The following is an 11,989-nucleotide window of genomic DNA, read 5'->3' on the forward strand; positions in this document are numbered from 1 at the left end:
AGCTTTGGGTTATCCCTTCCCCAACCTGCAACCGCCGCCTACATAAACCTAGGCAGCTACCTCCAAACCCTAAATATGCCATCCCCAAATTGTTTTGGGTGAGGAAAGATCTATTCCACTCAAAGAAGTTTTCGGTCCAAGACTGCTTCCCGATTTCCTCTGTTATTCCATTTGATCCTACCCCTACCATCTTCAAAATCTCCGCCGAGGACCTTAGGTTTCCTAGATCGTTCGTTGAAGCTGTTAAGAGCGGGATGGAGAACCGTGGTCAGATGCCGCAGAGAAATCGCCGGCCACCACCGGGGAAGAAGCCCAATCCTCAGGAGGGGAAGTCTATTACCGCTGCGGTGGGCGCTGCCGGGAAACCAGGTCAGCAGGGGGCGATCAAGTCAAACCAGGGGAACCAAGCCCAAGTTGTCCCTCCGGCTGTCGCTGCCCCACCACCTCTCCCACCGCCCCCAGTGGTAAAGCCTCTTGATCCAAAATACAAAGATATGATCTGCTTGAATTGTAGTTGGCCTGGTCACTATGTGGGAAATTGTGTGGAGCCAAAAAAGTGTTTTATCTGCGCTGGGAACCATAACGTTAACAACTGCGCTGCCTGGGCAAAACCACAACCTGCTGCTACTTATTTTGGTAGTGCTTCTTCTGGACTGGGGTTTTAACATATTGAAGTTCCTGTGGCAGCCGAGTCTAGTTGGCTAAATTACAAAAATTGTGTTGTTCTTAAGGTGGTCAAGGGAGAGGTTTCTGCCTCTGATCTGCTAACACAACTGAATGGAATCTTCTGTAAGAACAAGGAATGGCCATGGCAAATCAGAGAGCTGGAAAACAAGAAATTCCTATTATGGTTCCCACTTTGGAAGAATGTGGATGACCTAATTGAATTCCCTCCTTTTGAACTGCCTATTGCTGAAGTATCTGTTAAGATCTGTGAATGGGAAGGTATGCTGGATGAGTTTGGGGCACTTACTGAAGCCTGGGTGCAGATTGATGGTATCCCACCTAAGTGGTGTGCGTGGAAAGTCTTTGCCCAGATCACTGCTTGCTTTGGTATCCTTGTGGATGTGGACTGGAATGGTATTTTCAAGAGCTTTTATGAAAATAACAGTAAGGATGCTGAGGATAAAGAGGGCATGGAAGAAGACGATGATGAGGCAATTGATGAATTAGACAAGGCCAATTTTCGTACCAAGACAGATAACCCAACTAGCTCGAACAAAACCATATCTCAAGTGACTGCTTCTGCAGTGGAAGTCCATCCAGCTAGCCCAATTAATGCAATGCAAGTAATGACCTCTGGTCGCTTCAAAGCCTGGACACCAGTGAAAGTTGATGGAGATGAAACTGAACCAAATTCGAGGTTTGAAAAAACGGATGCTCTGTCAGTCTATTTGGACTACTGTTCCGAACAACTTAGCAAGTTTGAGATGGAGGAAGCTGATGTGGAGGAGGATAACATCAATATGGGAATGGAATGTTTACTAGAAGATCTAACTTTGGCAATGAATTCAGTTAAAAGATCACTACTTGATTCCCTGGAAAGAGCAGACACTGTGGTCAAGAAAAAAATCAACATCAAAAACTCACCTACCTGGGGCCCAGTGCTTGCTGATAAACCAAGGACCAGAACTCATGGGAATATTAAGATCATGGACAAGACAGCTGCATACATGGTGAAGAAGAATTTGGAAATACCAGCCACATTCAAAGGTAAATCATTTGCCATCCTTGATCCTAATGAACTTGCTTCTCATACTTCTAAAGTTGATTTATGCATTGGTAACAATGAGGAAGAACAAAAGAATATTATTCTTGACCTTATTAACAATGAGAAACTTAGATGCTTGCAATTTGCTGATGAAAATCCAGAGATTGTTCTCCTTGATAATTTAGATTTGTTGGAAGTGAATGACTCTACCCCTGTTTCTGGGCAAAAGGATACCCCAGATACTGAACCAATTGGCACTGTTGGTTCACTTGTGGAATGCCCTGCCTTGAAAACCAAGAAAAAGCCTTGTGGCTTATCCCATCCTCTTAAGTTTAAATGATAGGAGCTTTCTGGAACATTCGTGGTTTATGTCAACCTGGTAAAATTCAGTGCCTGGGAGATTTTATTTGTAGTAATCAGGTAGATTTACTGTGTTTTTCGGAAACCAAAAAGGAGATCATTGATGCTCATATCCTCAATGGTATTTCTCGTAGAATAGCATTTGACTGGCATTATCTCCCTGCTATTAACACAACTGGTGGGATCCTTGTGGGTCTCAAAAGTGATTTGTTCAAAGTGATTGGGTTTGTTAATAAGAAGTTTTGCATTGTTGCAACTCTGAAAAATAAATCAGATGGTTTTGTTTGGCATCTTGTTGCTATATATGGTACTTCATATAATGAGCTTAAGCTTGAATTCTTTGTTGAATTACATGATATCATGGATGGGCTTACTTATCCAGTTTTGCTGGGGGGGGGGGGGGGGATTTTAATCTAGTTAGGTCCACAGCTGACAAGAACAATGGTATTATTAACAACCAGTTTACGTACCTCTTCAATGACTGGATTAATAAATGGTGTCTTATGGAAATCAATGTTGCAAATAGGAAATTTACATGGAGTAATAATCAAGATAATCCCAATTTTGCAACTATAGATAGGTTTTTTTCTCTGAACTGGGATGCCCACTTCCCTTTGTCAGTGCTTACTCCGCTCCCTCGGGTAGGGAGTGATCATACACCGTTGCTTTTGGACACAGGAGCTCGGAGTGTTACCTCCCCGAGGATTTTTCGCTTTGAAAAATGGTGGCTTGACCACCCTAATTTTAAAAAAATGGTGATTGATACTTGGAACACTTCGGTCCCTGGTAAAACAGCTATGGATATTTGGATGAATAAAAGTAAACTCTTTAGGAAGAAAGCTAGAGGTTGGAGTATTAACATTGAGGCGGAAACTAAGAAAAGGAAGAGAGAGCTTTTGCTCGAATTTGATATTCTTGACGTATTCTCTGAAAGGAACCAGATCGATGATGGAGATAAAATCAGGATGGAAGAAATTAGGAAAGAACTCACACTGATCTGGAGCAAAGAGGAAACTGCCTTGTGGCAATGCTCCAGAGATCGTCGAATTATTGACGGGGATAAGAATAATGCATATTTTCATGCGATGGCCAACCACAGACACAGAAAAAACCATTTATCCGAGCTGGTTGGGGAAAATGGCTCAGTTTATACTACTCAGGAAATGCTGGAGGTGGCTACTTCTTATTATAAAAATTTGTTCTGTTTTGAAATCAAACATAATATCTGTCTTGGCCTTCCTTTTGGGAGGAAGATGAATTAGTTACTCGGGAAGAAAATGACCACTTACAAAAGAGCTTTTTCGAGGAGGAAATTAAGGAGGCAATTTTTGGATCTTATGCCCATGGTGCCCCTGGCCCTGATGGGTTTTCCTTCTTGTTCTACCAAACCTTTTGGGAAGTTATTAAAACAGATTTCATGGCCCTAGTTAGAGACTTTGAAGAGGGGAAGCTGGACTTACAGCGTTTAAATTTTGCTCTGATTGTTCTCATTCCTAAAGAGGCAGATGCCAGAGAGATGAAGAAGTTTCGTCCTATTAGTTTGAGTAATTGTGGGATAAAAATCTTCTCTAAAGCCATGACAAATAGGGTCTCCCCTGTGGGACGCAGGTTGATCTCGTCTAACCAAACTGCTTTCATTAAGGGGATATATATTTTTGAGAGTGTGGTTATGGCCCATGAAGTGATTCATGAAATTAAAAAGTCAGGTTCTCAAGGTTTGGTTCTCAAATTAGATTACAAGAAGGCATATGATAGGGTTAGCTGGGAATTCTTGTTCGATATGCTCCATTCGAGAGGTTTTGGTCCTAAGTGGATTGCTTGGATTAAGAGCATGCTTGTTAATAGCACTTTTAGTGTGAGGATTAATGACACCACTAGTCCCTACTTTGTAGGAGGGAAAGGTCTCAAACAAGGGGACCCGCACTCTCCCCTACTGTTTAACCTTGTTGCTGATGTTTTTACAAAAATGCTCAAGAAAGCTACTTCTCAAAATGTAATTTCTGGGCTTCTACCCCATGTGATCCCTGGAGGTGTGGTTAGTCTGCAATATGCAGTTGACACCATACTCTTCTTGGAAAATTCTACTCAGAAAGCAAGGAATTTTAAATGGCTTTTGTCATGTTTTGAAAACTTATCTGGTATGAAAATCAACATCCACAAAAGTGATCTCATGACTATAAATGTAGATGATGCAGTTGCTAGTGAGTTTGCTCAAAATTTCTGTTGTAAAAAAGGATCTTTTCCTATTAAGTATTTGGGAGTGCCTCTGCACTATGATAAATTAAAAAGAGAGGATCTCCAACCTATCATTGATAGAATCATTAAAGGGATATCTGGCTGGCTGGGGAGATATCTTACTTATAAAGGAAAAATTATTTTGCTATGTGCTTGTGTGATTAGCATTCCTGCTTACTTGATGTCTGTGATCAAATTTCCTAAGTGGGCAATCAATGCCATTAACTCACAAATGGCTCACTTCTTTTGTGGAAATGTGGGTGATCAACACAAATACCACCTGGCTAACTAGGGCTTAATTGCTAGGAGGAAGGAGTTTGGAGGTTTGGGGGTACCCAATATTAAGGAATATAATATGGCATTGTTAGCTTCTTGGGGTAAAAGATTTTTTAATAACCCTGACTCAGATTGGTCTAAACTTCTCCTGTATAAATATAGAGTTAATTCCCCAAACCTCCTCTGGGCTAAAAGTGAAGGGGGCTCTACCTTTTGGAAGAGCATTACTTGGGCAATGGCAGCTGCAAAAACATTCTATAGATGGAAGCTGGGTGATGGAAAACCCATTAGTTTTTGGCATGATGTGTGGGTGGGGGATTGTTCCCTTAAAGTGCAGTTCTGGGACTTGTTTAGTATTTGTAACCAGGTTGATAGTACTGTAGCCCAAGTTTGGGTTGGGAATGATTTGAAATTAACATTTAGGAGATGTGTTGACATGCTGGGGATGAATCGTTGGGATCAACTTGTCTATATGATCAAACAGTGCCCTCCATCATATGAAGTGGACATCCCCATTTGGGGGCTAGAACCTAGTAGGACTTTCTCAGTAAAATCTTTTTACAAACAGATCAATTTTGGTGGGATAGCTTCTAGTGTTAGTACAAAAATGTGGAGAATCCTATGTCCACAGAACATTCATATCTTCCTATGGCTTTGTATTCATAATAAGATACTTGCTAGAGATAATCTTGCGAAGAGAAGGGAAGTGGAAGATCCTTCCTGTTTATTTTGCTCTAAACCTGAAACTGTTCAACACCTGTTGTTTGACTGTGTGGTGGCCCAGCAAGTTTGGAACCTTGTTGTGGAATTTTTTAATATTGACAGCATATCTTGTTTTGAAAGAGTTATGTCCTTCTGGCATATGCATAAAGAAAAAGCTGTTTTAAATCTGACAACAACTGCTACCTTGTGGAGCTTGTGGAGACTGAGAAATGAATTTTGTTTTCAGGGACGCAAATGGAGAAGTGTGAAATGCATTCTTGCAAAACTAAGATATTATTTATACCAGTGGAAAGTTCTCTGCGACGATGGGCAAGCAACTCTGCTGCAACGATGCATCCTACTGCTGGACAAGCGGCGTGGGGAACTCCTCCGGATCGCTTGGAGATGAGGCTGGGGGAGACCAACTGAGTAATCAGGACGCTGGAGAGGATGAAGCACTGAAGATCTGACTTGGACCCCGATCTTCTTCATTTTCCTGTTTTCTTGTTGGTTCTCTGGGACTTTCAGTGTTGGACAAGTTTGTGTCCTGGACAGGGTATGTTCTGTTGGCTGTAGCCTTTATCTTTTGAGTTAGATGCTCTGTATGGAAATCGATGCCTAAAACTTTGTAGTCTGTAAACTGGTTGCGGTCTGCTTCAATAAAATGGGGCAGGGGGGCAACCCCCTTTCATTAAAAAAAAGCATAGCTGCTTAGGGCTCGTTTGGTTAGATGACACCATATATTATAAATGAAATTACTGGTCAAAGTTAAATCACACAAACCAATGACGCCACATAAAAAGGGTTAGAAGGAGTTACTAGTACCTTCTCTTTTTCAGAAAAGGAGGATGACCCCCGGCCTCTGCATCAGGGAGATGCATGCGGCTATTTTATTGATTATTCTCGAGGACCTTACAAAGTAGAACAACAATACGCCTGAATCCGCCATTTTGGCAACATCTGCCGCTACTCCTATCCAAATGATGAAGGGGTGCAAGTTGGGCCACATACTCAAACCTCTCACCTAAGCCTAACATCTAAAGCCGGAGGCCCCGACCAAGCCATCTGCCGAGTCCGGGACTCAAACCGGTCCGACGCACTCACATGTGTCGTCGCCACCATCTTCCACTGGTCCATCTTCAGAGCAAATTGAGGTGACAACCTTGGCAGGTCCTCCGCCAACGACGCCACCACGACGCCAAACAATGACCTCCACCTACGCAAGACTTGGCAGGTCCTCTGCCATTGACGCCACCACGACGCCAGACGACGACCACCACCTACGCGAGTCCATCTCCAAGCAACGGACGTAAATCCTTGCTAGAATAGGGCCGCACCACCACCGTCGCCCACCATCCACAAGCGCCACCCAACCCCAAGGTTCCCAAAGCGGCGCCTTCAAGAAGGGAACGGCGTCGTGAGCGCCGCCGCCACCCAACAAAGTTAGGGCTTTCTCCCGGGAGACCTGGTGGAAGGGGAAGTGAGGAGATCAGTCCATACCGACGCCTCCAAGGAGGGGAACGACGCCCTCAGGCGTCGCCGTCAGCGCGGCCGGTCATGGCCGACCAGGGATTTCGCCTGGACTAGATCCCTGCCACCAGCAGCGCCTCCTGTACAGAACCGGCGACCAAGAGGAAGCGCGGCCCGACCAGGCTGGCCCGCACGCCGAACAGGGGAGGAGGGGAGGCACCAGATCGCGCGCACCGACCGCCGCAGAAGCCGCCGCCGACCGCCAATGACCACCGGATCCCGCCGCCCGCGTTGCCAGGACGCCAGATCCACCGCCCGCACGGCTGCTAGCCGGCCGAGCCTTGCCAATGGAGTCGCCGCTCCAGATTCGGGGTTCCCCACGCAGAGGCGGGGCAACCGAGGCCCCGCCGCCACCATCCTTGGCGCCCCGGGCTTGCCCGGTGGCTGCCTCAGGCGGCGGCGAGGAAGGCAAGGGGGGGGGGGGGGGTGAGGATAGGTTATTGCCACACTTACTCTTACAGTGGACTGTATGCCTACTTTGGTTTGAGAGTTGGGGGGCTTACCTAATATTGTGGATCAGCCAAAATATGTTCAATATATGTCTACCTGAAACATATTTTCTATCTGCTTTTCATAATCAGCATATGCAGCAGTTTCAGTACAAAGGGGATAATGTCTTTGTAAGCATGACGATTGTGGCATTAGCACTATCGTGATTCACACTGATATTAACTGCACTTGTGAGCTGGCTATTATTCACACTGATATTAACTTTAGTTCAACTAGCAAAGTGGCCCGCTCTTCGCGCGGGCTAGTATTTAATATCTGGTTGAAATAAGTTCATATTTACCAGTTCTTTGGGTTGGTCCTTAAGTGGAGATTTTAAGGATAAATGAACTTTACTACTGTAATGTTTCGGGGAAATATCTGAAGGATATGTTGTTGCTGAACTTTTTTAGTGCTACGTGCTCAAACCCACGTGTTTACCTAATGCAGCTGCAGTGATCTGTACATGATGTTTGGCTTGCTTGATAATCCCGTTCAGGCGTATTAAAGTATCTTATTTTTATTATATAATGTTTTCCCGAGAAGTATCATATGCATCAAATTTGTTTCAATATGAGTAATTTTGTAATGATTTTTTTTCATAGTCCCATGAAGTATATATTAGCTTGGATTTGTTTTTTAAAATTGCATCACAAACAATTACATAATTTATGATAAAAATACATATATGCACTATACTTCTTTCCCTAGATGATGTACATTAATCATAGGTGTTTTATTTGTAATTCATAGCTGTTTTTTAGAACAATTTATAGCTAATATTTGTGTTGTTTGTAGTTAAATAATTTTTTTGCTCGTGAATGATTTGGTTGGCTTTTATCCCAACAGGCTCACGTGGATGCAAAACCTCCCGATGGAGCATACTCCGGCAGCAACCTTTTTTGCTCGTAAATTAGTATCATCATGTCGACAAACCGCATGGAGGAGCCAAAGCATGCTCTTGGATGGATTTTAGTGGATGCAAACATGTAAAGCTGTTTTGTTCTACATGTACGTGAAGCTAAATGCAATTATCTGAAGCTGTTTTTTTACATGTACGTGAAGCTAGCTTGAAAGTACTATGGGCTGTTTTCTTTTACCCGGCTGATCTATCTTTTTTTAAAGGGTGTGGGGGCTGATTGATCACTTTTTAGGGACCGGGGATCAATCCATTTGGCAGTTTTTTACACATACGTGAAGCTAGTTTGAATAGACTTAAAGTTGTTCTTTTTGTACATGTACGTGAAGCTAACTTGATTGCACTTGGGGCTGATGGGCCCTTTTTTTTACATGGAGGCTTTTTTTTGGTCTTTTTTATGGAATGGATCAATCTGTTTTTCTAAGGGAGTGGGGGCCGATCGATCTAGCACAATGCTTAAAATGGTGAAACATCTTTTTAAGGAGTTTAAATGTTTCAAGGTTTTTTTTTTTGCGGGGGAACGTTTCAAGGTTCCACGTAAAAAAAATTGGGCTACAGTTTTTTTTGAAGGTGGAGCACTCTTGGATCTAATAATCCAATAATTACGTACGTACAAGGTAAGGACAATAGCAGTTTTTTTCTTTTTGATCTAATCGTATGGGCTAAGGATAGCTACCGGGTTTATCTGCAGGATTTTTTTTCTTTTTCAGATCGAGCGGTCTTAGATCTAGTAAACAATTAATTAAGCACGTACAGGCTTACGGTAGCTGTAGTTTCTTTTCTTCTTGAGATGGGGAGCTCGGTAGTTGTAGTGTTTTTTTTTCCTTTTGAGATGGGGAGCTCCTAGATCTAATCCGTTAATTACATCTTTTAAGTTATGGGTCCACCAAATCAACGACCAGATGTTTCTAATTATCGTGGTAATTTCTAGTTTATTTATCTTTTTTCTGATTAACATTATCGTGGTAATTTCTAGTTTATTTATCTTTTTTCTAATTAACCCGTCAAGCACTTTTTATATATAATAGATGGTTCTGAATCTGAAGAGTCTGGGAATAAGTGACTCAACTTTGTACTAAAGTTAGTACAAATTTGATTCACTTATTTTGGGACGGAGGGAGTACTATATTGCCTTCAATTTATAGTGCGGGCAACTTGGAGGAACACTTTTGTTGCTTCCGTTTCCTAGAAGGCTGCAAGTAGTGGGAGTTTGGACTTTGAACAAGGTTTTCATGATATGGCATGATCATTTAGTTTTTCCTTGCATTCCCCAAGCAAATCTACGGAAAGTTGTGTCAAAAAGTTTGTTCATCTTTCTTATCTCAACAAATGAGGATGAATTGCTCATCCTTCTATAGATAATGTTTGATTGTATCTGATCACCAAGGTCCTTGATTCTCACACTCAGACTTAACTGTTGTCAATCTGGTGTGGGTGTAGTGACCATTCTCCCTGGACTGAGGCTGTAGTATCAGCACAGCAGAGAGACACTTCAGTGACGGTGGCACCGAGTCAAGCATTTTAGGCTAACTAGTTAACATTTCCATGCTAGTATACGATAATGCGGCTCTTATTCTTTCCTTTTTCTGACATTAACTCCGCAAAACGTGGCATTGCACTAGACATTGTTAATTTGCTTGATTGACTGAGATATAGGAGTTGAATGGCTGAACCTATTACAACTTTGTTTACAGCTTCAATTCTGAAGAGTCAAGTACTTCCGTAATGCCCTTGTGTGGTCACATTTGATCTACACAAAACCGATATGTCTCCAGTTTCTGTTAAGCTATACCTAGTACTACATGTCTGTATTTGGATCTGCTATCTATCTGTCATCAACAAGGCCTTACCGAGTACTACAAGTAGAAGCAGCATAGCTCTCTGTCCAAATCCCCCTGGCAGCTAGCTGCGAGGCTCTTGAGCAACCGCCTCCAAATACTCTGTGGTGAAATCGTCCTCCTACCAGTGCCGCCGGCTGCAGCGAACGCCTCGAAATGCCAGCCAGATCCCCTGGCCTGGCAGCTTGCTGGGACAAGATGAAGAGGAGCGTTTCAAGGCAGCTAGCAATGGCGGTTGATGAAGGCGATGGATCTACTCTTCCTCTTGAGCGCAATGGTTGGATTTGGATGGAGCACACAGCAAGCTGAGCAAGAGCAATAGCAATGGTGGTTCCCTTCCCTTCCCTTCCCTTGTTGAGAGCAGAGTGTGCAGAGCAAAGCAATAATGGAGGAGGAGGAGCGGTGCCTTCCCTTGTTGTTACTGCTGTTGGATGCTGCCCATGGGCATGCCCTGCTGTGCAATAATGGAGGAGCGGTGCGGAAAATGCCAACGGAGGCCGAGCTCTAGTGAGCTCGGTATTTTGAAAAAATCAAAATTTATATTTCAAAGTTTCAGAAAAATTCAAAACAAAATTCCACGGTAACTTAATAGATTTCTGCACGAACGTGTAAGAAAATTATTTGAATTTGTTGTGATTTGTAGGCTGTACAAAAAAAAACAAAAATCCGGCCCAACAACAAAAAATATTGGCCCATTTTAGAAATATGTTTTTGTCTTTTTTCTGTACGCCACGTGTGAAAGTATTTGGTTTTGAATTTTTGCACAGACGCAATACACATGTGTGAAAATGTATACAAACAATTTCAAATTTTTTCACCTTGTGGAAATTTGTATTTTGAAAACGAGCTCCGTGGAGCTCGGCCTCCAACAGCCTGCTGCTCACGGTCTTTTCTCTAGTCTCTGCTGCTACCTACCTTTGCAGTGCAGAGCAATAATGGAGGAGCAATGAAGACGACCGAGTGCCCGAGTCTTCTGGATTTTTATGAGTTTTTCTAGTATTTTTTATGTCCCTCATGAAGCCTGACAACGAGTAAATTTCCGGTTAGATTTAAGTTCAAGTTTTAGTATCGGTTTAAACTAGACTATGTTTTGGTGGATAGTAATATAAATTTGTGCCGAATTTTGGTTTAGAAGTTTGTTTAAATTGAAACCATGTTCATCTGATCAATTTTGTTTTTTACTCTATTATATTAGGGGATCCACTAGGTCCGATCAACAGTTAGTGGAGTATTTTTACTTCACTAAGCTTTACTTGGCCACATACTCAACCACCCAAACATCACAATACTTGGAGGATAGAAGGAGGTTCCCCCGATCTACACTTCCACCAAACCGATTTGCGTTCCCCGGCTTCTACATCATCATCAACTTGTTACTCTTGGGTGTTTGACACCCTAGACAGAAGAGGTATCCTCGGAGCCACAATCCATTGTGGTGAAGCTTCGTGGTATCGTTGGTAGCCTCCAATTAAGTTGTGGAGATAGCCCCAACCTTGTTTGTAAAGGTTCAGTTGCCGCCTTCAAGGGCACCAATAGTGGAATCACGGCATCTTCATTGTGTGAGGGCGTGAGGAGAATACGGTAGCCCTAGTGGCTTCTTGGGAAGCATCGTGCCTACACACCGCTCCAACGGAGACGTACTTCCTCTCAAAGGGTAGAAACTTCGGTAACACATCCTCGTCTCCACCGGCTCCACTCTTGGTTATCTCTTACCTTTACTTGTGCAAGCTTACATTGTGTTGTATCCCTTGCTTGCTTGTGTGCTTGTTATTGTTGCATCATATAGGTTGCTCACCTAGTTGCATATCTAGACAACCTACTTCGATGCAAAGTTTAATTTGGTAAAGAAAAGCTAAAATTGTGAGTTGCCTATTCACCCCCCCCCCTCTAGTCAACTATATCGATCCTTTCATCCGGTCATAGCATCGTAGT

At 42.9% G+C, this 11,989-nt stretch overlaps 1 protein-coding gene across 1 annotated transcript; it reads left to right on the top strand.

Annotated features, from left to right (window-relative positions):
* Positions 1-254: 254 nt before the first annotated feature.
* Positions 255-5,713, top strand: LOC147963021 (uncharacterized). Its single transcript, XM_087529444.1, has 3 exons — positions 255-369; positions 688-1,713; positions 5,532-5,713. Exons 1-3 carry the CDS (start codon positions 255-257, stop codon positions 5,711-5,713), a joined length of 1,323 nt encoding a protein of 440 aa, XP_087385570.1.
* Positions 5,714-11,989: the final 6,276 nt, after the last annotated feature.

The sequence above is a fragment of the Triticum urartu genome, chromosome 6A, assembly GCF_056163025.1.
Source record: "Triticum urartu cultivar PI428250 chromosome 6A, HENAU_Tu73, whole genome shotgun sequence".
Taxonomy (NCBI): domain Eukaryota; kingdom Viridiplantae; phylum Streptophyta; class Magnoliopsida; order Poales; family Poaceae; genus Triticum; species Triticum urartu.